Source organism: Pyrus communis, chromosome 16 (assembly GCF_963583255.1).
Source record: "Pyrus communis chromosome 16, drPyrComm1.1, whole genome shotgun sequence".
In the NCBI taxonomy this organism is placed as follows: Eukaryota; Viridiplantae; Streptophyta; class Magnoliopsida; order Rosales; family Rosaceae; genus Pyrus; species Pyrus communis.
The window spans coordinates 503709-527274 of NC_084818.1; the positions used below are offsets into that span (position 1 = coordinate 503709).

Below are 23566 nucleotides of genomic sequence, written 5' to 3' on the forward strand. Positions count from 1 at the left end.
AGCATCATCACTGTGCGTGCCTCCAGGTTATCCAAGGGTGGAAGGATTGTTAACCAAGCATTTGTAGATACTTAAGGTTTGAGAGATCATTGGAAAATCACGTCAAATATCATCTGGCTCCATCCCTAGGGTTGACATGAAGGTTCCTCGATGAGTAGAAGACTCTCTCAGTATTCCTTCCAAGCATGCATGAATAATATAATGGACAATCGTGGTCAAGAACTAGTCATTTAGACATTTTATAAAAACATGAACTTTGATTACTCTGTAAACTACTTGACAATTTGAACGTGCTACATCAATTACACTAGCTTTTCCATTACACTAATTTGTGAAGATTCGATTGAATGAACGTAATTAAGAATAAACAGGATGTCTTATGACTAATTTCATCTGCTAATTAAGCCGTTGATCATTACAATCACTTCTCTGAGGCTGCAGGCTCAGCAACTTCTCCTCGGTAAATTCAGCAACCTTCCCCTTGGTAAATTCAGCAACCTTCATCCTTCACGGCCAGCAAGATCAGAACCACCAGCAGTGGATAACTCACAGTGTAAAGCGCGAAATTCATAACCAATTGTGAGAGGAAGGATGCCTTGTGCGTATCGACTTGCCAAGCAACTGCTGCCCCTGCACTCTGTATTCCCGTGTAGAATCCAACATACCTGTACAAAACATGCACAAAATTAATTAAAGTTTTTAGCATCACACTTTGTTCTGTGACTGCCACTAAGGCCACATTTTGTGTGCAGGATTGGATTGGACTCTCCAGTCATGCGCATGAAAAATTGTCTAAACGCACAAAGATCGTTGAGAGATTAAAAACTTGAGAAGCAAGGAATATCCTATTACCTGCTTAGAATTTCAGAGTTATCAGCCAAGGCTCCAATGACCCAGAAAACCATGCTCTGGAACATGGCATCAAGCAACCCGAAACTAAAATACAACACGAACGGTCCTGCGAAAGCAGAGCCGGAGTCCTTAAAATCCAACTTCTCAGGCAAATCGCTTCGAGAGTAGTTGAGCTGGTTGGCAAGTCCGCCAATCCAAATTGCAGTCCCGAGGACACCAACAACCGAAATGCCCACGAAACCCCTAGTCCTCCTGCTTTTGAAGCTGAAATCCATAACGTATCCAATCCCAATGGACCCAAAAATCTCCGCTCCCCAGTAGAACACATTGTTCAATCCTCTAGTCCTCAGATTAAACATAACTTTATTGACGTTGTTGAATAGGTAGGTGTAGAAAAAAATGCTCGACCAAGCAGCCGGGATTATAAGAAGCATTTTCCAGTTTGTAAACAGCTTGGCAATCTCAATGGCCTCAGTCGTAACATCTGAGTACTGAATGTCCGTACATTTAGTCCCGTCGTCCCGGACAATTTTGCTGGGAGGCAGGATAGCGAGGGATAAAAGAGTCCCGATGGACATGAAAACCATGAACCCAATGTAAGTTGCATCGTTGACGGAAGCCGCTTTGCTCCGGTTGTAATTAAGAACAAACGGAATTAGTCCTCCGATGACGCCACCCATATTGTAAATGCTCCAGAAAATCGAGATGTATGTCCCCTTTCGATTCGGGGGAGGGTAGGACGTCATGATGGAACCTTGGCCTGCCCAGAGGAGGCCGGCGCCGACTCCGAGGATTGCTCCGGCGACAATAGCGAAAGCCTGGTGCTTCTGGTGGTTGTAGTAGAGGAATGAGCCGGCGTAGAGGACGTAGGTGGAGCAGGCGGAGAGGAGGGTAAGGCGGGGGCCGAGGATGTTGTAGATGCCGCCGCCGAGGATGCCGAAGATGGCGAAGGTGGTGAAGAGGGCGGTGGAGGCGTTGTTGGAGGCAGTCGGATCGACCTGGCCTCCGCCGCCCATGCCGGAGAGGGCGTTGAACATGCCAGGGCAGCAGAAACAGACCGATCCGATGAGACTCACTTGAACAAAAGGCGAGTTGTACCTGAATTTCGATTGGAGCACCTCCGTGCCTCCCGATTCTTCCACTCCTTCGACACCCATATCCTAGATATCAATTTAACGACTTTTTGAGAATTTGGGAATTCGGCTTTTTTTTTGCATTATTGTAAACTAATCTAATTTAATAGAAGCGGGATTTGAGTGGAGAGTGGAAAGCAATAAAATTAAAGGATTATAACGAAAAGTTTCCGGTACTGTTTATTTTAACAAAAAAATCATATTTTTATTTTAAAAAGTCAATCCTGATACTATTCACTTCACTATTTATTTTATCTTTATCGTTAAAACTCAAAGTTTTCAATTTATTTTCATTAATTTTTCTATAGAATTACGGATAAAGAGTGATGAACTGACATGTGGCTGTGATTAGCCGATGGATTTAGCTCGGGATGATATTTGTCCAGGACTAATTGCAAGGGTCACATAGGATTATAAAACCTTTATCCCGGCGGGACGGGATTTGAATATCCATAAAAAATAATATCTTACTTCCATTTGAATTCAGGGAATCGGTATCATTTGTTAGAATCCTACATAGGTGGAAAGGAATCTTGTATTTTTAATCCCCATGTGGGAAAAACTATACGTCCATGCCACATAGTCCTTGATTCATGGTGTAAGAAAAGAGAGACAAAGTATGGAGAACAAAAACAACTTAGATGGTACAAGTGCTACTAAAATAAAGACATTGGCTAGAAATTTTTTAGAGTGACAGAAACATGGTTCGGTACATCAAATGTAATTTTTTTTTTTTTTTTAAGTTTCTAACTAATTGTGTTATTGCACTTATATTTAGTGTATTAGTGTTCCCAACATACAAAAAAATCTCTTTACAAAAGCGATGTATTCTTTATTATTAAGAGCATGACTCGAAGTTGGGTAAAAAGTGGAAACAATATTGTAACTAACTTAAGCTCCACATCACCAACGTATAATCCTAGTCTCTTGTTTTTCATAACATCAAATGATTCAATAATTAATTAAACTTCGTTTATGTCTAATTTACAAGCCCAAATAATCGAGTAAGAATAATGTTAAGAAGACTAAATTTTTAAACCAAATATCTTCCTAGCATTACCCATCGAATAATTGTATTTTTTTTCCCCAAGCCTAAGGGAGTAATTGTTAAGTAAGAGTGGCTTGTTGTTTTGAACTTGTTTGGCGTATGGCACAGAAAAGTCTGAATTTGATGTTGATATAACCGGACTGAGATCACCTCTGGATCCCACTGTACGGAGTCAACTGACCAAAGATCTCATCCTTCTATTTTTTATTCTGTAGCCAAGAATCAATTTAAATATAAAAAATTAAAAAATTAAAAAAAAATCATGCAAAACACGGCAAGATGATCGTCTGGTTAGTTGGTTCTGCAAGCTAGGATCCGGAGGCGATCCCAATCCGACATAACCTTCAAACGCAAACGCACATGCCAGATGGTGATGTTAAACACCATTTTCTACTGTAGTTTGTGGAAGTAGATGCTAATCTACCACAAGATCCGATTGTATGGACGTAATTAAGACAAACATTTGGATGGCTTATGACTAATTTCATCTGCTAATTCAGCAACCTTCCCCTTGGTAAATTCCTCCACATCAGCCTCACCTTCATCCTTCACGGCCAGCAAGATCAGAACCACCAGCAGCGGATAACTCACGGTGTAAAGCGCGAAATTCGTAACTAATTGGGAGAGGAAGGATGCCTTGCGTGTATCGACTTGCCAAGCTACTGCTGCCCCTGCACTCTGTATTCCCTTGTAGAATCCAGCATACCTGTACAAAACATGCACAAAATTAAATAAGTTTTTAGCATCACACTTTGTTCTGCGACTGTCACTAAGGCCACATTTCGTGCACAGGATTGGATTGGATTGTCCAGACCTGTGCACGAAAAATTGCCTAAACGCACAAAGATCATTGAGAGAATAAAAAGTTGAGAAGCAAGGAATATCCTGTTACCTGCTTAGAATTTCAGAGTTATTAGCCAAGGCTCCAATGACCCAGAAAACCATGCTCTGGAACATGGCATCAAGCAACCCGAAACTAAAATACAACACGAAGGGTCCTGCAAAAGCAGAGCCGGAGTCCTTAAAATCCAACTTCTCAGGCAAATCGCTTCGAGAGTAGTTGAGCTGGTTGGCAAGTCCGCCAATCCAAATTGCAGTCCCGAGGACACCAACAACCGAAATGCCCACGAAACCCCTAGTCCTCCTGCTTTTGAAGCTGAAATCCATAACGTATCCAATCCCAATGGACCCAAAAATCTCCGCTCCCCAGTAGAACACATTGTTCAATCCTCTAGTCCTCAGATTAAACATAACTTTATTGACGTTGTTGAATAGGTAGGTGTAGAAAAAAATGCTCGACCAAGCAGCCGGGATTATAATAAGCATTGTCCAGTTTGTGAACAGCTTGGCAATCTCAATGGCCTCAGTTGTGACGTTTGAGTACTGAATGTCCGTACATTTAGTCCCGTCGTCCCGGACAATTTTGCTGGGGGGCAGGATACCGAGGGATAAAAGAGTCCCGATGGACATGAAAATCATTATCCCAATGTAAGTTGCATCGTTGACGGAAGCCACTTCGCTCCGGTGGTAATTAAGAACAAACGGAATCAGTCCTCCGATCACGCCACCCATGTTGAAAATGCTCCAGAAAATCGAGATGTATGTCCCCTTTCGATTCAGGGGAGGGTACGACGTCATGATGGAACCTTGGCAGGCCCAGAGGAGGCCGGCGCCGATTCCGAGGATTACACCGGCGACAATAGCGAAAGCCTGGTGCTTCTGGTGGTTGTAGTAGAGGAATGAGCCGGCGTAGAGGACGTAGGTGGAGCAGGCGGAGAGGAGGGTAAGGCGGGGGCCGAGGATGTTGTAGATGCCGCCGCCGAGGATGCTGAAGATGGCGAAGGTGGCGAAGAGGGCGGTGGAGGCGTTGTTGGAGGCAGTCGGATCGACCTGGCCTCCGCCGCCCATGTCGGAGAGGGCGTATGTTTTCAGCATGTGAATTTTTTTTTATGAAATGTGTTGAACCAAAGCACATGACAGCATCGGCGGCAGCACTCATGCTTTCCATTATTCCATCCGACAACACATGACAGCACCGATACTTTCAATAAAATGCATGAGGTAGTCTTGCCTCAGAAGTTTTTTAATGTCATGCAGCACTTATGATAATATTTTGAATTCACCAAAGTGAATGATTTGGATGTATATTCTGGCTAAGAAGGGTTTAAAGATTCATTGCATGTTCATACTCTTTTCCAAAGGAAAGAATATATAAAATGCGTAAAGTTTCAATGAATCATTCCTTGTATAATCTTGTAATTATCTTGTCCAAAGACTTGATATATCTGTGATAAAAGATGATTGAAGTGGTCAGAATGTACATGATGACTTTGAATGGGTGTTTATATTTCTAACCTAAAGGGGAGATATAAACATGTGTAAGTGATGCATGAAATTAAAATTGTATTTAATGTTTTATTTGGTTGCCTCAGCAACATCGTCCGCACTTTCATCGATCGAGCCTCTCAATGGAGGAAACTTCAAAAGGTGGAAACAAGATGTTGAAATTTTGCTGGGCTTGATGGATCTCGATTTAGCATTGAGAGAAGATGAACCTGCACCGCTGGCTGACACTTCGATTGCTGAGCAAAGATTGAAGCATGAAAAGTGGCAGAAAGCCAACTTAACAGGCCCTAGATCCATTGTGTTGTTAAATTGCATGACAGCGATAACATGGGACTCAACTATTTTGGTTATTGCTGGTTTCTCATTTGTTAATAACTACATCACTTTGGATTCTATGAGAGATACCATTATCCCGGGCTCGAGGGTACAACGGGAGGTCCATAGTGCCAATGCTTTAGTATGCGAAGAGGAATGAAGTGGCCTGCAACGAGAGCTTCCATATAATCCAATTGTTCAACTCCGGACTCAATGAGTTGGTTCGTAATCCGGGTCTGGATCTTTCACCAACACCATTGAAGCATAAGATTGAGAAGTGGAATAGCATAATCTACCCCAATTTCTCAACAAGAAAACTATACAGCGGTGAACAAGTCGTTCGACACACTGGATACAATCGAAGATCATTTAAGCAGTTGGAGATACCTGTGTGGAGATGAACTCACACTTGCAGATGTTTGCTTGTTCACTACGTTAATCTGGTTCGATCTCATTCACAATTCGGTTCTATTTTTTCTGCTCCTATACTAACAGCTTGGTTTGCAGTAAAATGTTAAGAACAATTAAGAACATTGTTCTGTTACAGTAAAGGTAGAATATTTGCCGTTTAAAACTCATGAAATGTTCACATTCTTTTCCAAAGAAAGGGATGAATAAATTGTTGGTAGTTTTAATCAGTGTATGGTATCATGTAGATCATGCCATATTCTTGTCCAAAGACTTGTAATAAATGCATGATAAGATTCTTGAATGATGGCTATACAATGAAGGTCAATGGCAGTTTTTATCCCTTGCCCAAAGGTGTGATATAAACATGCATTTAACAATCACTAATGGTTGCTTCAAGTTTTTCATGTTTTCCTCAATCAAATTTTTATTCACTGCAAGAAAAGGAAAGACGAAGGCTCTTCTTGATGGGTGTAGAGGTTGCGTACACCCAAGCACACTAGATTGTGAGTATCACTAAATTTTGATGTATTTATTAGTGATTTAATTTGATTGGCATCTGAATTTTGATGGAATCAACCTATCACTATTTTGGTTTAATCTGATCCAAAACCCCTTAGTTTTCTTGTTATCAAGTTATCAACTGCTCAAAATTTGTATGTGTGTGAGTAACTGAAAGGAATAATAGAAATACTTGATATCGGTTGGCAGTGCATATAATTGATTCATCTATGGGAATAAGAATCATACATGTTATTTCTATATGTGATTGATGCCTGACATAACCCTTACATGGGTAAGTCTGTTGCCTTTGATTTCCATTTGAATGGGTAAAGTAAATTCATGTAAATCAATTTCTCAGCCTGCTCTATGATAATGTATAGTAAATAAATATTAACTGAATTGAATAGCCACGTTATTGGTTGCTATGGGAAATAATCAATATGGATTAAAAATCTCGAGTTCTGCATACATGAAGCAAAATTGACATATTGTGTGTTTAAATAAGGAATGAGTTGTCTTACATTGCTTAAGCTTGAGATGAACCAATGCAAAGACACAAATATATGTATAAAGTATAACCTTGTAGTATCAACTTGTGTACATATGTTTTTCACCGAAGTGAAAAGACTTCCGGAATTGGATTGTGTAAATTATGAATTTAAAACTCAACACATGTCAATATTCTTTTCCAAAAAGAGGAATGTATGAATGGTTTGCGATCTTTTAGGGTATAACATTTTTACGGCTATTGAAATGTGGGAGTGCATGATAAGGATGCCCATGTTGCAAGTGTGCATGATGGTTTTGAATCAACTGAAATGTGGGAGTAAAGAAAGCGTTACTGCGTAATTTTGATAGCATCTGGACCTAATGCTTGGCTTATCTTACTTTCCCTATTGTGATGGTTGGCTTATCTTATTTTCCCTATGGTTATTGTAAATAATGCCATGTTGATTCAATTTATAATATATATTAGTACAACTGACTTATGTTCCAAAGAGCATGTTGGTTTCGTATGAGTATGCCGGAAGCTTGAAAAGCTAATATCCAGTGATTAAGGTTGAAGGCAACATAAAGTTAGCTTTATAAAGGTACACTGGGTAATTACATGTATGAATGTGTATTTATATGTATTTGCATGACTGTCAGTATGCCATTACAATTATGAAGTGATGGTTTAAGACTGAGTTGCAGTAATAAATATGCATGTGCTGAATCTTTATGATTATTCTGAGTTATATAGCTTATATAACATAAAGTGGTATATGATTTTCAATTCAGTAAAGGAACTGTGATTGTCCAAAGATGATCCATAAAGTTGATTGAATTGATTCATAGAAAAATGAATGTTAAGTTCATTGAAAGTTTGACATCATACAGATTAGATTCAAATGACAGTGATTTTAGAATGCATGTGCCAATGAGCTGCACATGGTTTTCTAGAGTTCGACATTTGAACTAATACTGGTAGATGTGGGGAAGCAAGTTACGTGTAACTGGATGTGATCACTAAGGAGTCAATATTGTAATTGTGATAACATTTCAATTAAATGATTAGTTTACGTCCAAGTGGGAGAATGTTAGAAACTTAATTGGACTAAACTATCATTCAGTGAAGGATGAAATGTATTTGGTAACAATACAATCTGATGTAAGTTGCACACATGGAAAAACTGCTTCCTATAAGCAAGGATATGTGGATAACATGCAGTAATTGATAACTGCTTATCCATTACTTGGTGAAAACTACCGGCAACTGCAGGTAACTGATTTCCATGATAGATGGAAGTTAGATGAAGCCTGTGTATATATAATCCAATTCCCTACTTGTGAAGAGTTGTTCTGAGATTCGAGGGTTCTATCACCTTTACAACATAAGGTCTTAAACAAGTAGAAGAATTGCATTTTTCAACCAAAAACATGGCTGCCTCAGGTATTACTAGAAAATGTGCCCGCGCGTTGCTGCGGGACTTGAATGCATCACCTTGAACTGCATGAATAAGAAACATTTTACCTGAATAAATTCAACGCAATCATAAATGAAGAAAGGGATAGATGAGTGAATGAGGTCCGTAAGATATGCAGCTTCGTTTTTATATACATTCAACTGAGCTGACATGAAAAGACATTGTACAATGAACAGGATGAAACTGAACGTTTTGGTTCCCTAATAAACGGATGAAACTGAACGTTTTGGTTCCCTAATAAACAGAAGTAACATACAGTACACACAAATCTTGCCGTTGTAGTCAATGTGGCAAAATATACATCCTCTAGGTTAGGCAACATAAAAACTGTTTCGTTCTTATTCTAGCATCTAAGTTTTCAAGCAAATGTTTCCGTAAGAAACAGAAGTAACATGCAGTCCATACATATTTTGCCTTGCAGTTAAGATGGTGTTTCGTTCTTGTTCAAGCAGCTAAGTCTTGAAGCAAAAATGTTGAAAGCCAAAAACATGTAGAACGCCATGCAGCAGTCGTTCTTGTTCAAGCAGCCAAGTCTTCCGCACTATAGCAAAGAAAATAAATCATAGTTTAAAAGAATATCTCACGATGGTCCTGTTTAGAATCACAATTTACTCCCTCCCAATTTCCACCTAACTCCGAACAAACAATATTGATAAATCTTTATCATCACCTTTAACAAAACAGATCACAACGAAAAGAAAAAGAAAAAAAGTTCTTATGCAAACAAATTCTTCTGGATGTCCAACTTAACCCATCTATGGGAAGGCAAGCAATCGAACGTAAATTGTGACCAAGGAAAATAAATTATACAATTAAAAACATCAACCGATTCTCCTGAAGAGAACACACACACATGCCAACATATTATTCACCAGATTCTAAGCTTTCATTTTCATTCTATCCCCTTCGTTATCTAAACTTATACTTATCAAAACAGTAATAGAATCATAGAGCAACCTTCAATCATTTATCAACACTGAATTAATTAAACTTCTGCTCAGCACTCCGTTAATTTTAATTGCAACTCTCGTTCTAAAAATTAAAAATTTTGCATTTGAATAATCAAACGCACTTACACATTACATTCCTTTTATTGGTTCTTGACACAATACATTTTAGGATTTGATGTTACAATACTATCATTGCAAACATGAATCGCGATAGATATAGAAACCAAACTTGCACACAAATGTTCGACTGAATTCAGAACCACTTAATTCAACATAAAAAATTACCTCACATGCTTGCTCCCCTTCTGCTCTCAAATCGTTGGCTGCGCTTCCAAACGGTTAATGAAGTCCTAAAAATAGAACAAAAACGTTTACCCATCCAACATTTCAACATATGGTTTTGGCAGGTATAACATTTCAACGTAAGCATGATATAGAAAGACAGAAATCCACTTTGTTTTCTCAGAACCAACAAAAAGGGCAACTATAAGAGAATGTAACCAATTTTAAACAGTAAATCAGTCTCCCAATAAAGGAGAACATAAGCATGACATACAAAGATCGAAAGGCAGATTTAATTTGGTTTCCTTAAAAGCAACGAAAAGGAGGCTAAATCAGATCAAATTAAACAAAGTGAAAACCGGATAGACAAAGATTAGAAATTTGCTTGCATCTCTATCATATCCCGCATTTCCTTTACAAAATAAACAATCATGAATACAAAGCACATGAAAATCAGCAAACCCAAAAAAACAAAGATAAACGCACAAATTTCCAAAGAAAGCAAAGAAATTGAAATTGTGTCATGAAAACTAACTAACGAATCATATTGAGACATCTTTGCTTGGTGCTTGGCAATGCTCTAACCCACTATGGGGTTTTAAATTATTCTATCCAGGTACAATGATGGGGATGCACTGCCAGCTGATGACCAGTCATTTATACTTGATAATGTTCTCAATTACCACCTGGATAAAGCTGTTAAAATGCATTCTGGAATCGGTCATCTCACAATATGCTTATCTACCCTGTTTTTGCTTAACTGCGTTTTATTTAGAATTATGTTTCAGCGCACTTTTGATGCATTATGCTTAGAATCTGTGACTGATTTTATTGTTATATTGGTTATTGTAATGTTCATTTCATTGTAGGGCAGACAGGAAACATTAAAATAGTAATGAAGCTCAGAATATTCGCTAAACACCAAAACCCACAGCACATGCCCTCTACCCAACAAAGATAAATTAAAAACTACAATACAATGCTGAAAAACTAAAGTAGCCAGAAACCAAAAGATTTTATTGACAACTTGCACAGACGTTACAAAAATGCAGGACTCAAAACACATCAAAACATCTAGAAACTCGAAGTTATCGCTATTTGGTTATGAAGATAGATATATATCACCAGGGAAACCAAAAAAATGGCCAGGACTTGCCAAAATTTGTAAATCAAACACAGATGCATCAACTCCTTTTCCTCTATTAGTCTGTTATCATCTCACATGCCACACTATTCGAGACAGGATCAATTCGATCACAACCAAACTGCCAGTATTAAACTTAAGTAAGTACCGATCAAATGATCTAAACATTGTGTATTACAGATCCAAATCAATAGTGGTAATAAATAAGATAATTTCAGCTGCCATTTGCAATTAAATTTGAACAATGCTTACTCCCAAGGAATATCTGACATTGATTGCAGCAATCAAATGTGCGTTTAATTGAATTAGCTATGCATTTGAGGATTTGGGAAAGGTTTTTTGAGAGTAAACAGACATTAATTATTAGCTATGTATTTGCTTAACAAACAGTAGCTGAAATTGCTATGTATTTTTCAATGGGGAATTTAAAAACCAATCCCAATTTGTCATTGCTCAAACAAATTGGAGTTTCAGAACCAATTTCAATGATCAAATTAACGAAATATTTCTTAAGCTAATTTAGAAAGGCAAATTGCAAGATTTTGAAGGAATTTGAACAATGAGTGAGAAAAAACCAAATTAGAAGGTCGTGCCTTATCTCCCTCACAAAATCAATCGCACAAAAACCCTTGCTTTTGATGGGATTTCAAAACCAAACAAATCTCAAAGATGAAGTTGTCATGTAAACATGTCTAACACAGATTTCTCAATTATTAACACTACTCTTTCTCAATTATTAAAAACATAAAGATCAAAGTCAATTGGGTGTATAATTATATACCTCATCATGTCAAGCAAAGCAACCAACTTCTGCCTCCAACAACCCAAAATTCTGAAAATTCCAAAAAAATTAATTTAAAAAAAAAAACAACATAAGAAAGATAAAACCCGGCATAAGAGAATTCTACAAACTGGATGCCAGATCATCAAAAGATTAAAAACCACTCATAATCTATTAGCATTTGAGTCTAAATATGAGAAATTGTGAATTTGTTCCATAGGATAGTTAACAGGATACTATCATATCAAAACCAACGCTGAATAAAATCGAGCAATGAGATTGCGATGATATAACGTCATTTCTTTAAAGCTGCATATACTAACCTAAAAAAGAAAATATGGGAAGAATAGACTGCCTCCATTGGCCCTCCAAGTCTCCTAACCACCAAACCACCCGTCTAGATGCATTTGCCCGTTCTTTCCCACAATTCTTAGAAATTAAATAGAACCCTCGGGTTGACTGGGGACAATATGGAAATCCTTTTTGAAACTGTAATACAGGAAGAAATGAATAATTTTGACAGAAAGACACACAAATTGTTGAGGGAGGATGTAAAGCTTCTGCACGGAAGGCTTCTACTCTTGTACATCTAAAAAAATTAAATGAAGCAAGAGAAATTCAACAAAAAAAAACTTGTTAACCCTTGCCCAAAAGAACTCACTAAATTCAAAGGATAGCATCTACACTAAGTCACTAACATACATTGCTCAGTTAGGACTCTGTTATACTCATCATCCTTGATCAATGTAATCATATATTTCATAGCTACACTCCCCATTGACATACACTAACATAGCATCTACTTTTTTGCTGACTTTATTTGCTCAGTTAAGCAATAGCCAACATACACAATCTGACAATCATAGCAGCTACAGCAATCATCCATAAATGGGCAGAAATACAAATACTATTATATTGGGGTTTGGAACAAATAAACCAATCATCCAATTCGAATGTCGTTTGGAACAAATACACCAACCATTCAATTGAAATGGCATTTGGTACAAATACATTTTTCTATTAATTGGATATTCAATTAACTGGGATTAAAAAAAGATTACCAAACAAAAGCCAATTTTCTAAAGAAAATTAGTGTTTTATACCTGCCAATTCCAAAGGCCTGTATGAGGCCAAAATTGAGGGATGGTGACATCTCCAATTTGGAGTTGGGGATCTGCATTTCCTGCAATTCCATAGTGTACAACAGCTTTCACCTTGAATAGGGTTTGTAGTAATTGAGTTGAGATGCCTGCATTGAGCTTTTCACAGGTTTCTACATCAATTTTTTTTCCAGCAGGTTTCTAGAGAAAGTACTTCAATAATATTGAATGATACGGGAAATAAATGGTTAAAATTTACACTAAAAGATTTAATAATTGTCGAATCTAACGGATAATACATTTGTAGTATTGAAGCCAGACACTGTTTCCACATCATTTATTAAATACATTATCGATGATATGCACTGACCAACGAAATTAATCAAAGTAAAATAGATGGTCATCTGCATAATTAAAGATACCATGCTCAATCCGGTCATAACAATTATAACCCTTTTGTCTTCCAATAGTCCGATTCGAAACCTTCTTCCTGTCAAATTGAGTATGTAGAATTCGGTCCAAAGTTATTTTTCTTTCAATTACAATATTCTATGTATTTATAAATTTCAGAGCAGAACGTGCAAAGGCAAGAAAAGCAACAACAACAAAACTCATATATACCATGAGCTATAAAGATAAACATTTTAGCAAATGATACTGATTTCCGCATACTCATTATTCTCCATATACACTCGTGTTTATTTTGGTCATTTGAATTGAATAAATAAATAAATAAAAGGACAAAAATTCAACAAAGGTGCAGAATAAGAAAATAGTGTGAGAAATCAGTTTCTTTTAGGAAATATGTACATAGCACTCAAAGAACACCCATGTAATTATACAAACTTAATGAATATATATATATATAATTTTATGCTTACCAGCAAAATCCAAATACGGTAGCTTCTGATCAGCCACAAAGCTTGTAGATTGAAGTTCTAACCAGAGAAATCTTTGAAAAAGGCAGATCAGATTCATGAGGAAATAAAAACTGTATGTTCAAATGCGAAAAGCAAATCAAGAAACGCAAAAACTTGAGAACTAATCGAAACCCAATAGAGAAAAACGAAAATCCAGAGAAACCCACTAACCTGTTCGAAGAGTGACAACCATGCAAACCTTCCCCATTTTGACAGGAAGAATAGCAGGGTGTGACATAACCATTCTGAAAACTATAGTAGCAGGTTTCCAAATCATTGAAGATAATAAATGAATAGCTAGACATTGAGAATCGTTTTCTTCATTAATTAAACAGTAGAATGTGTACAGGGCATAAGTGAGGTTTGCTAATATAAATATCCTCTTTATAAATATCACTAAAGCGTGCATATACATTGTGAGGTTTGCCAATATTTCCAGCTATTTTCAAGTGTGTGCTGGTGTGTTTTTTTCCTTTCAAATATGCAGTTCTTTTCATTTGAGTCTAGATGTTAATATTTCTACGATTCAAGTGCCATTTTATTTCTTCACTTGGAAAAAGAACTAAGTCTTTTAAAGTGGCCGTGGTGGAAAGTAGCTGGACACCATTGTATAATTTCTTGACTCACTGCCCATTTTGTACCTAAAATTTCCACTTGATTATGTTTTAGCCTCTACCTATTCTCTTCCTTAATTTGGCTTTGCCTAACCAAAGTCTTTTCCTGTTTAAGGACGCGCCCCCTATGTTATTTCCTTCTCCACTGCATTCTCATCTTGCTAAAATTTATAACATCAAACCATCAGAATCGCAACCCATAATCAGTTTTACCCGCCCACAATAAATCAGAATCCTCAAGCCAACTTACATTTGATTCGGGAAGTAAAGTGACTTGTGAAAATACTTCATCAGTGTCTGGTTCAGCCTATAATTCAGCCGAAAGAAACATATTATTCCCTCGCAAAGCCCAATAACTTGAGTACAAAAGAAGCAGCTAAACAATTAAATCCAGAATTCTTAGTTTTCTTTATAAGAGCAGCCACCATACTACCTTCAATGATACATTGATAATTCGACAAAGAATCTTCGATGCAAGATTATACACTGGCATCTGCTGATCAGCCAGCTGATTAGTCGATGCCTCCACCTATTTTTGAAACCAGAAAATCCAATTGACAATTAGTGATAAAACCCAGAAACACAAAACCTAATATGCATCAGCTACAAAAACCCAAATAAATGAATAAAACACTCAAATTTCTATGTAAAAGCGAACATATTTTGACCCCAAAACAAAGATGCCATAGATGGAGGAAGAGAGAAGCGACAAAAAGGGAGAGATACTAACTCAACCCCACCATCTCTCTGCAGCTAACACACTCATTCCCTCAACCCTACCCTCAAATCTTGTACCCAATCAACTCTCTTTCTGTCCCCCTAATCGTGCACCCGCCGTCACCTTCTCTCTGCAACCAACCCCCTCTCCTATCTCCCCCAAATCACACCCCCACTCTCTGCAACCAGCCCCCTCCCCTCTCTCCCCCATATCACACCCGCACCCCGTGAAGGCACTAACACCAGACCACCTCCCTAAAAACCCATACCCATACCTCCCTTACCCGTTACCTTTCTCAAAGCAAAAAGTGTTATATATGATAGTACTCACCCCAATCTGGTTAATGACATTCACTGCATAACGCTCACCAGTAGGTATAGTCTCGCTCTTTGAGAAAGGCCTGAGGTCAAAATTGGCAACAACAAATTAACAAAGCCAAATGAAAGAATAAATCTACAGTCACCACAAATATTTTCTAAAATGGACGATAGACCAGAGTCAAACAGGAAAGGGATAGCAGACACGGTGAGCTTTGTCTCAGTTTGAAAAGAAAAAAGAAAAGAAAATTGGGTAGTTTCAGGAGCAAAATAGTTCATTTGTGTAGAACTATAACAGCGTCTGAGAGCTAGGAAGTTATCACCCAATAAATTTTGTTATACCAAAGATTCAGAAAATGGGATTAGGTATGGTAGTACCCTTTCTCTTCACATTTATAATATACGGAACTAATTAACTATGTTGAGTATAGTGAAGGGGGAAAGCCATGCCTTCCTATGAATGAATTTAAAAGAGGGGATTTTCCTGCATTTTTAGGACCAAAAACGAAGCAGCTAACATTTCTTTCTGTTTTTTGCGTTTTACGATCTACTGATCTTCTTCTAGTAACATGGATAGCTGAAGCAGGACTGCCATTGTATCCAACATATATCAAATTCGCCAAACTTCGGTTTGGATTTAACAGTGTCATGAGGGCCCACTGGAATCACAAAAAAACAAAGATATAATTACAATTTACAATTGGCTAAGGAGATTCTTTACACAAAGAAAAAATGGAAACATGTATATCATCCAAAATAAATGGAAAAAAAAATTCATGAAGAGCATATGTAAGCTAATTTAAACAGGGTAGCAATGAAAACGAAGATACCTCAGACAAAAATGCATTAAGAGGTAAATTCCCAGATGCCGTTCTCCCTGCAGCATCCTTATAAGGAGCTTCACTCCAAGGACTGAAATTTCAGTAAACAGCGTATTAAAAATCTATTTTTGGAGAATAAAAAGAAACCATGATAGGAACATACATTATTTTATCCACAAATAACAAAAGGGTAAAAGGAACATACATTATTTTACCCTCACCAGCCATTTCCAAGTCAATCCATACCAGGGGCATTTTATACTCTTCTGGAGGTATCTCCGTAATTTGCTTACTCTGCTTCTCATTTACCAGCTACGACTCATTTCCACATAAAGATACAAAATCTGGATAACAGCAACTAACGCCAAATCCGAATAATGCACAAACCCTAAACCCTAGATTAACATAAATTACATAAATCATGTGAAAATACAGAAATTACAACTTGAATACCAGAGACAGACCTGAAGAGGGGAAGACTGACTTGAAGCTGCTTGACAACTTGTGACCTGGTGACGTACCTAGCGACATTTCCTTCCTTCTTCTTTCCCTGCAAATTCAACGAACAATCAACGGGAAGTGTGAGAAAATGGTGAAATTAAATATTGGAAATTGTTCTTTTAATATTGATGTATATAGGAAAGCTTATAGGAGAAGGAGGAGGTGACCTAGAACTCACCGCAGACCTGAAATGCTTATGCTTCACCGGGGCCTCGATTTGCAGATAGAAGCTCGGCCCGATCGTAACGAAGCACAGCCTCTCTCCCGCTTGAAATCTGAAATCCTCACCCAAAAAACCACGCACGGGCCTTCCTGATGCGAAAGACGACATAAGCGAGAGAAGGGATCACCGAGGGATCTGAGGGAAATTACAGAGTGAGAGAATTTTTCTTGGGATTTTTATTGTGTAATTTGAGTAGCTAAAAGAGGACTACAACAGTCAAATATAGTGAAAGAATAATTAAGGGCAAGCTGATTGTATGATTAAAGAAATCTCAAACATTGCATAAAAAAATCAAAGCGAAAACCAGAGAAGCGTGAGGATAGGAAGAGATTGATACCTTACCGGACGATGGGGGTAGCCCAAGTTGACTGAAATCAACGAAACCTTGCTCGACCTCTCTCTCTCTGTCCACATGAGAAAGCAACATCACCCAAAAGGTCAGAGATTTCCAAAACCAAAAGGAAATTAAGAGAGAGAAACGGAGGAGAGAGAGAGAGAGAGAGAAAGAGAGAGAGATCGGAGTACCGTTAGTTAAAGCGTGGACGGCGTTGGTTCTCCGACCACTGTAATCCCTGAAGATCTCTTCCGCCCGCCGACTCGAGCCCATCTCTCTGCTCTTCTCCTTCATCTCATCGAAGCTGTCGAGTTACAGAAATGAAGCCGAGTTTGTGTGGTTTTGGTTTTAGGAAGCAGGTGCCGATGCTATTCCAGAGATGGTGTTGTGGCTGCTAGGTTTGAGAAAGTGGAAACGAAGCCAGAAAGTTGGCTAAAAGCACCTGAGTGGCAATCTTGTAAATAAACTGAAATGTGGTTCAAAACACTGTTCATTTCTACAGTGCAATTTTGCCAGCTTCTTTAGACTAAAGTAATGTTAACCTCTATTAGTAATCTAGGAAACTTGTTAATATTATATACTCCTAGTTTTCCAACACGTTGAACATGCCAGGGCAGCAGAAACAGACCAATCCGATGAGACTCACTTGAACAAACGGCGAGTTGTACCTGAATTTCGATTGGGGCACCTCCGTGCCTCCCGATTCTTCCACTCCTTCGATATCCATATAATCCTTATCCCAGATGATAAATTTAACGACTTTTTGAGAATTTGATTATGAAGTTCTTCCTTTTGGATGCCAAAGCCAAATGGAATTTGGGAAATCGGTTTTTTTTTTTGTTCGAACGATATTCTAAACTAATCTAATTTACTAGAAGCGGGATTTGAGTGGAGTGTGGAAAGCAATAAAACTACGGATAAATGGTGTGATGAACTGACATGTGGTTGTGATTAGCAGATGGATTTAGCTCGGGATGATATTTGTCCGGGACTAATTGCAAGGGTCAAATCGGACAAGGACCCTGGGATTGGACGAATTGCATAGCAAATGACAATTTCTGGAGTCGAGGCATTTTCTGGGTTTTCAGAAACCAAACCCGGTGTGGGAGAAAGGTCGGATTATAAAACCTTAATCCCGGCGGGACGGGATTTGAATATGCATAAAAAATAATATGTTACTTCAATTTGAATTTCATTTAAATTCAGGGAATCGGTATCATTTGTTAGAATCCTATATTAGTGGAAAGGAATCTTGTATTTTTAATTCCTATGTGGGAAAAACCATATGTCCATGCCACACTCTCCTTGATTCATGGTGCAAGAAAACAGAGACAAAGTATGAAGAACACAAAAACAACTTAGACGGTACGAGTGCTACTAAATTAAAGACATTAGCAAAAAAAAATTTAGTGTGATAGAAACTAAGCTTGGTACATCAAATGTAATAAATTTTTTTTTTTAAATTTCTGACTAATTGTATTATTACACTTAGTATATCAGACTGTGTTCTCAACATACAAAAAAATCTTTTCTCAAAAGCGGTGTATTCTTTATTATTAGGAGCACGACTCGAAGTTGGGTAAAAAGCGAAAACAATATCGTAACTAACTTAAGCTCACATCAGCAACGTATAATCCTTGTCTTTTGTTTTTCATAACATCAAATGATTCAATAATTAATTAAACTTCGTTTATGTCTAATTTGCAGGCCCATATAATCGAGTAAGAATAATGCTAAGAAGACTAAATTTTCAAAACCAAATGTCTCCCTAACATTTACCCATTGAATAATTGTATTTTTTTCCCCAAACCTAAGGGAGTAATTGTTAAGTAAGAGTGGCTTGTTGTTTTGAACTTGTTTGGCATATGACACATAAAAATTTAAATTTGTGTTGACATATCCAGATCCCAGTCTGCGGAGTTAACTGACCAAAAGATCTCATTCTTCTATTTTTTTTTCCTGTAGACAAGATTGGCTCTGCAAGCTGAGATCCGGAGGTGATCTCAATCCGACATAACCTTCAAATGCAAACGCACATGCCAAATGGTGATGTTGAACACCATTTTCTACCGTAGTTTTTGGAAGTAGATTCTAATCTACGACAAGATCAGACAAACACATCAAGTATCGAGTCGAAATCTAAAACTCGTTTGAAAGTGCTTGAGCCCTCTCGATGCCCTCAAGCGGCACTCAGACCCCCACGAGGCCCCTCTCAAGAACTACTCAAGTGTCGCTTTGAGTGATTAAAAACTCGTTTGAAAGTGCTTTTGAAATGATTGGAATTGTTTTTGGTAAAAATATTTTTGAAACCAATCTTTAGTATAAATCCTAGTGAATCTTGAAAAGATATTTTAAGTGTTTTCCTGCAAGAAACACATGTCCAAATCAATCTTGAAACTCTACGAAGTAGGGGTGTGGGGGGCTCCGGAACCCAATGGCCCAAAGGAAAACCTTAAACGTTCACCATTAAACTAGGTGAAAGGACAATATGCAAAATAATGAGTTCCAACCCAAAAATTTTCAGTTCCCTTATATGATTTGGCATCTGTCATTCTCATTGCAAACATTTAGACACCCTTTTAGTTAATCACAGCTCATATTAAGTGGACACGTCCTACCTTCCGGCTAAAACAACAATGAAGCATCCTACGATGAAAAATGTCTAGTGTGAAAGAACTCAGTAACTGGTTGAATTGGCAAACAACTGAGAGAAGTCAAACTCTATGCTCCTTTTTTGCGGTTCTGAAGCGAAAATCCTGATTCCTTCGCATTATCTTGATTCTTTGTCTCCTCGATCATTCGAACACCGTGATCAGATCCTCCTGAGGAAGCATCATCACTGTGCGTGCCTCCAGTTGATCCAAGGGTGGAAGGATTGTTAACCAAGCTTTTGTAGATACTTAAGGCTTGAGATATCATGCCAGCAGGATTATTTGAAGCACTAGGAAGCAACACTGTTGTGCCCTGCAAAACCGTTCACGGAAAAAGAAGGCAGAATACTTTATTAATCAATTAAGCAATCACTAGACGTAGCATATATGTTGACCAAAGTTAGAAGGTTTGGTTTTCACCTGTTTCGCGATATTACCAAAGGCATCAACATACTGCTCAGCAATTTTCAAAGCAGCTGCCTGCAAATCAGACCTTAATATTAGCTGCTTTCCTCCACAGATACAAAGCACGCAACAGGGAGTTTCTAAAATCTATGCATCACATGATCCTTGCTTGTAAGGAAAAACTCTTGGCTCCAGAAGAGGCGATGCAGAAAGGTTTTACGGGGGATGAGCAAAAACAGTAGATCAGAGTGAACAAGGAAAAACAGCGAGCAGTTAAAGAGCCAAGAGTTTTTCCTTATAAGAATGAACAAACAAACAGGTTGAACAGAATGAAGTATTGGCAAAAAGAATGCATCATCTCCCCCAAAATTTCAATAACTAAGATAAAGAGCCCGAGTTTAGCAATATTCTTCCCAACTAATAGTAGGCCTATTTGACAAGATGCAGGAGGGGAAACCATACGATGTCACATATTTTTAGATGAAACATAAGCAAAATAACAGTGTAATCATTGTAGTGGCTGACAAGTGTAATGTGTTGGACATGCAAAATATCTCGCTAACAGTCATGGAGGGTTGAAAGGTCTGCAAAGGTGGGAATGTGAATGTGTAATACATACGAAAGTTTTGCGATTGCTGCATTAAGATGTCAAAAGTTTCTCATGAAGAAAAATGAATTTTCCAATTATACACCTTTTAACAAACATTAACACTACTTGTAGCTGAAGGTGAAGTATCCCAGCTTGAATATTCAAATGCATTGATGGTTTCATAAGAAGCACAATGAAGGGAATTGAAGAACCTCACCTCTGCACCCCCACTTTCCTTGAGAGTCTTTGACACAAGGGAAATTCCTCGAGATGTTGCATTCGCTTTAGCAAGAATGGATTGCGCTTCTCCTGTAAAATGAGAATGCGGAATTCAGTGGAAGAATGTTTGTGTCAAATCTATGCGACTAAAGGACCATGAACATCAAATTAGTCCACAATATTGTATACTACTGGGACTGAATTATTTCAAAGAACTGTATCTACCTTCTGCTGCTAAAATTATAGCACTCTTCTTTCCATCTGCAATATTTATGTTGGCCTGCCTTTCTCCTGTAAAAGATTAGAAAACATCAGTCTCTGCCAGCGCATATTTCTATTTTATAAAGTGACTGAAAATACTTCAGGTAAAGGAAAACCAGAAATTAAAAGAGAATGCCATCATCTGTTTGCAATCATTGGGCTTAACTATAGCATTTCACTGACATGTATAATTGAAATATCAAATAGACATGGAGTTCCTTACCCTCAGACTCAAGAATTTGAGCTCTCTTTTTGCGTTCTGCTTCTGCTTGCATCTCCATAGATTCCCTCACCGCACGAGGAGGAGTTATGTCCTCTAAACAAGTATGAACGGTCAAGCAGTTAGAAAACATCTCTGAAGAAGATGACAAAGAGTATCAGAAGAAAAACCAGCAAAGGGATCTCTTACTGATTTCATAGCGGAGGCACTCCAACCCCCAAGCTGACGCAGCCTTGTTGAGAACTGTCTGCAAAATGATGCCACTCATATTATTTCTTAACCTAAAATGTTAGCTTACAAAGAAAATGAGGTTTCATTAAAGCTGCTGAAACAATATTTAAATAGACAAGTGTGAAGGCATACCCCCATGACCCATCAAACATTTTCTTGTTACCAGAAAATTATCACAGAAATATCATAAAAATACAGGACAAAACACTCTTCTCAGAGACCAAACCAAAATTATTACTCCAAACAAGAAGAATGATTCATTTCCAGAGTATTAATCTTTACAGTTATTAGAAGCAAAAAAAGGAGATAAACATACCACTATCTCATCATTGAGGGATTCCCTTTCCTCAAATGTCTTGTCAAGGGTGATTTTCCCGATAGCAATACGCATGGTAGTCTGTGCAAGCTGAATAGCTGCATTAATAGGATCGTCAACTCCATAGGAGGCCAGCATAGGATCCACAATCTGCACCCGCACAAGAAATAATCGAAAAGAAGCTCTCAGGAACCCAGTAAAGAAACATACACACAAACCCAATTCGAGAATGTGATATTACCCTGACGTAAAGCACACCATCAATCATAAGGGCGACATTGTCTTTGGTAATGGCAGACTGGTCAGGAACATTGATGACCTCTTCTTTCAGTGAATGCACATAAGCTATTCTATCCACAAACGGAATCAAGAAATGGATTCCAGAAGGCAGAGTCTTGACATACTTTCCGAACCGCTCAATCACAAAGGCCTTCTTCTCAGGCACAATCCGAATGCCCCAATTCTTGGGAGGCGTAATCCCATAGTTTCTACACATACAACCCGAAATAACTCACTCAGACGCACAAACTCCACGAACCCATGATTTCAAAAACCACAAACACGCAAACCCCAAATCAAATCTGCAAGTCATTTCAGATTACCAATAACCCACCAACCCAATACACACAGGAGAGCAAATTACCTGAGATCGCGGCTGCTCCGGTAGTTCCGAATGGCGAGCAGATTGTGCGACGGTGCGAAGGGAGACGGCGACGGAGAGGGGGAGAGAAGTGGGTTCGACTGTTTGAGGATTAATGACGAGCAGGTGGTGAGCGCTCTGACGCCGGCGGATTGGGAAGCGTGGAGGTGCCTCAGAGCTCGCAGCGAGTTGAGGGAATTGAGCTTGAACATACTCATCTTCTTGTCTCTTGGGCGGATTTCAGTGGCGGAAGAATTTGAATGGAGGCTTTTACAGAGGCGAAGACGAAGACGAAGGCTAAGGGTTTTATAAAGCCCTTGTTGTCTTGTTGGAGAATCAAATCTAGCCACTCTCTCCCAGCTTTCTTATTTTCTTGCTCTCCAAGAACAATTCCGCTATTTTCTTCTCATTTTATTTTGTTTACTTTTCGTTTTGACATGTAATTACTTGCGGTATTTACCTGAAAATTTGCTTGGCCAACGGTATTACTATTACCAACACGATTTATCCCAATCTTATGTTTTGTCTAAGAGAAATGTTACCGGAATTTCTCAATGTGGTACTTTTTATATATTATGTCATCTTACGTTTTTAACACAGTATTTTATATTGTTATTACGGAAATAACATTAAAATATGATGTGATAGAAAATTCATAAAAAATCTCACTTTTAAAAGAGTGTCATTAGTACTTCTTCTCGTTTAATCATCAATGTTAGGCTGGCTTCGTTGGACGGGTCTTCCACACGAAGCTCT

The 23566-nt window shown here is 38.1% G+C and overlaps 4 protein-coding genes across 19 annotated transcripts; all 4 read right to left on the reverse strand.

The window, feature by feature from the left end:
- Positions 1-268: 268 nt before the first annotated feature.
- Positions 269-2009, reverse strand: LOC137721518 (UNC93-like protein 1). Its single transcript, XM_068460611.1, has 2 exons — positions 853-2009; positions 269-665 (listed from the first exon to the last, which is right to left on the reverse strand). The coding sequence occupies exons 1-2, from the start codon at positions 2007-2009 to the stop codon at positions 491-493; spliced, it is 1332 nt and encodes a 443-aa protein (XP_068316712.1). The 3' UTR covers positions 269-490.
- Positions 2010-3452: 1443 nt separating this feature from the next.
- Positions 3453-4949, reverse strand: LOC137721458 (UNC93-like protein 1). The gene is made up of 2 exons (XM_068460554.1): positions 3926-4949; positions 3453-3739 (listed from the first exon to the last, which is right to left on the reverse strand). Exons 1-2 carry the CDS (start codon positions 4939-4941, stop codon positions 3484-3486), a joined length of 1272 nt encoding a protein of 423 aa, XP_068316655.1. The 5' UTR covers positions 4942-4949; the 3' UTR covers positions 3453-3483.
- A 4025-nt stretch (positions 4950-8974) lies between these two features.
- Positions 8975-17807, reverse strand: LOC137719494 (bark storage protein A-like). Of its 16 annotated transcripts, none has more exons than XM_068458542.1 (16): positions 17470-17807; positions 17282-17348; positions 16900-17079; positions 16685-16770; positions 16426-16615; positions 16230-16311; positions 15451-16058; positions 14798-14893; positions 14615-14671; positions 13922-14002; positions 13712-13821; positions 13253-13320; positions 12834-12989; positions 11731-11781; positions 9809-9873; positions 8975-9114 (listed from the first exon to the last, which is right to left on the reverse strand). In XM_068458542.1, the coding sequence occupies exons 9-14, from the start codon at positions 14653-14655 to the stop codon at positions 11740-11742; spliced, it is 498 nt and encodes a 165-aa protein (XP_068314643.1). In that variant the 5' UTR covers positions 14656-14671; positions 14798-14893; positions 15451-16058; positions 16230-16311; positions 16426-16615; positions 16685-16770; positions 16900-17079; positions 17282-17348; positions 17470-17807; the 3' UTR covers positions 8975-9114; positions 9809-9873; positions 11731-11739. The 16 variants fall into 16 exon arrangements, 14 of the variants coding, with proteins under 14 accessions (XP_068314643.1, XP_068314644.1, XP_068314642.1 ...); XM_068458543.1 differs by having other exon boundaries at positions 13712-13782; positions 15413-16058; XM_068458541.1 differs by having other exon boundaries at positions 15413-16058.
- Positions 17808-19702: 1895 nt separating this feature from the next.
- Positions 19703-23313, reverse strand: LOC137720719 (uncharacterized). The gene is made up of 9 exons (XM_068459825.1): positions 22814-23313; positions 22412-22658; positions 22171-22320; positions 21813-21870; positions 21627-21719; positions 21368-21433; positions 21141-21232; positions 20350-20409; positions 19703-20242 (listed from the first exon to the last, which is right to left on the reverse strand). Exons 1-9 carry the CDS (start codon positions 23026-23028, stop codon positions 20000-20002), a joined length of 1224 nt encoding a protein of 407 aa, XP_068315926.1. The 5' UTR covers positions 23029-23313; the 3' UTR covers positions 19703-19999.
- Between the last annotated feature and the right edge of the window lie 253 nt (positions 23314-23566).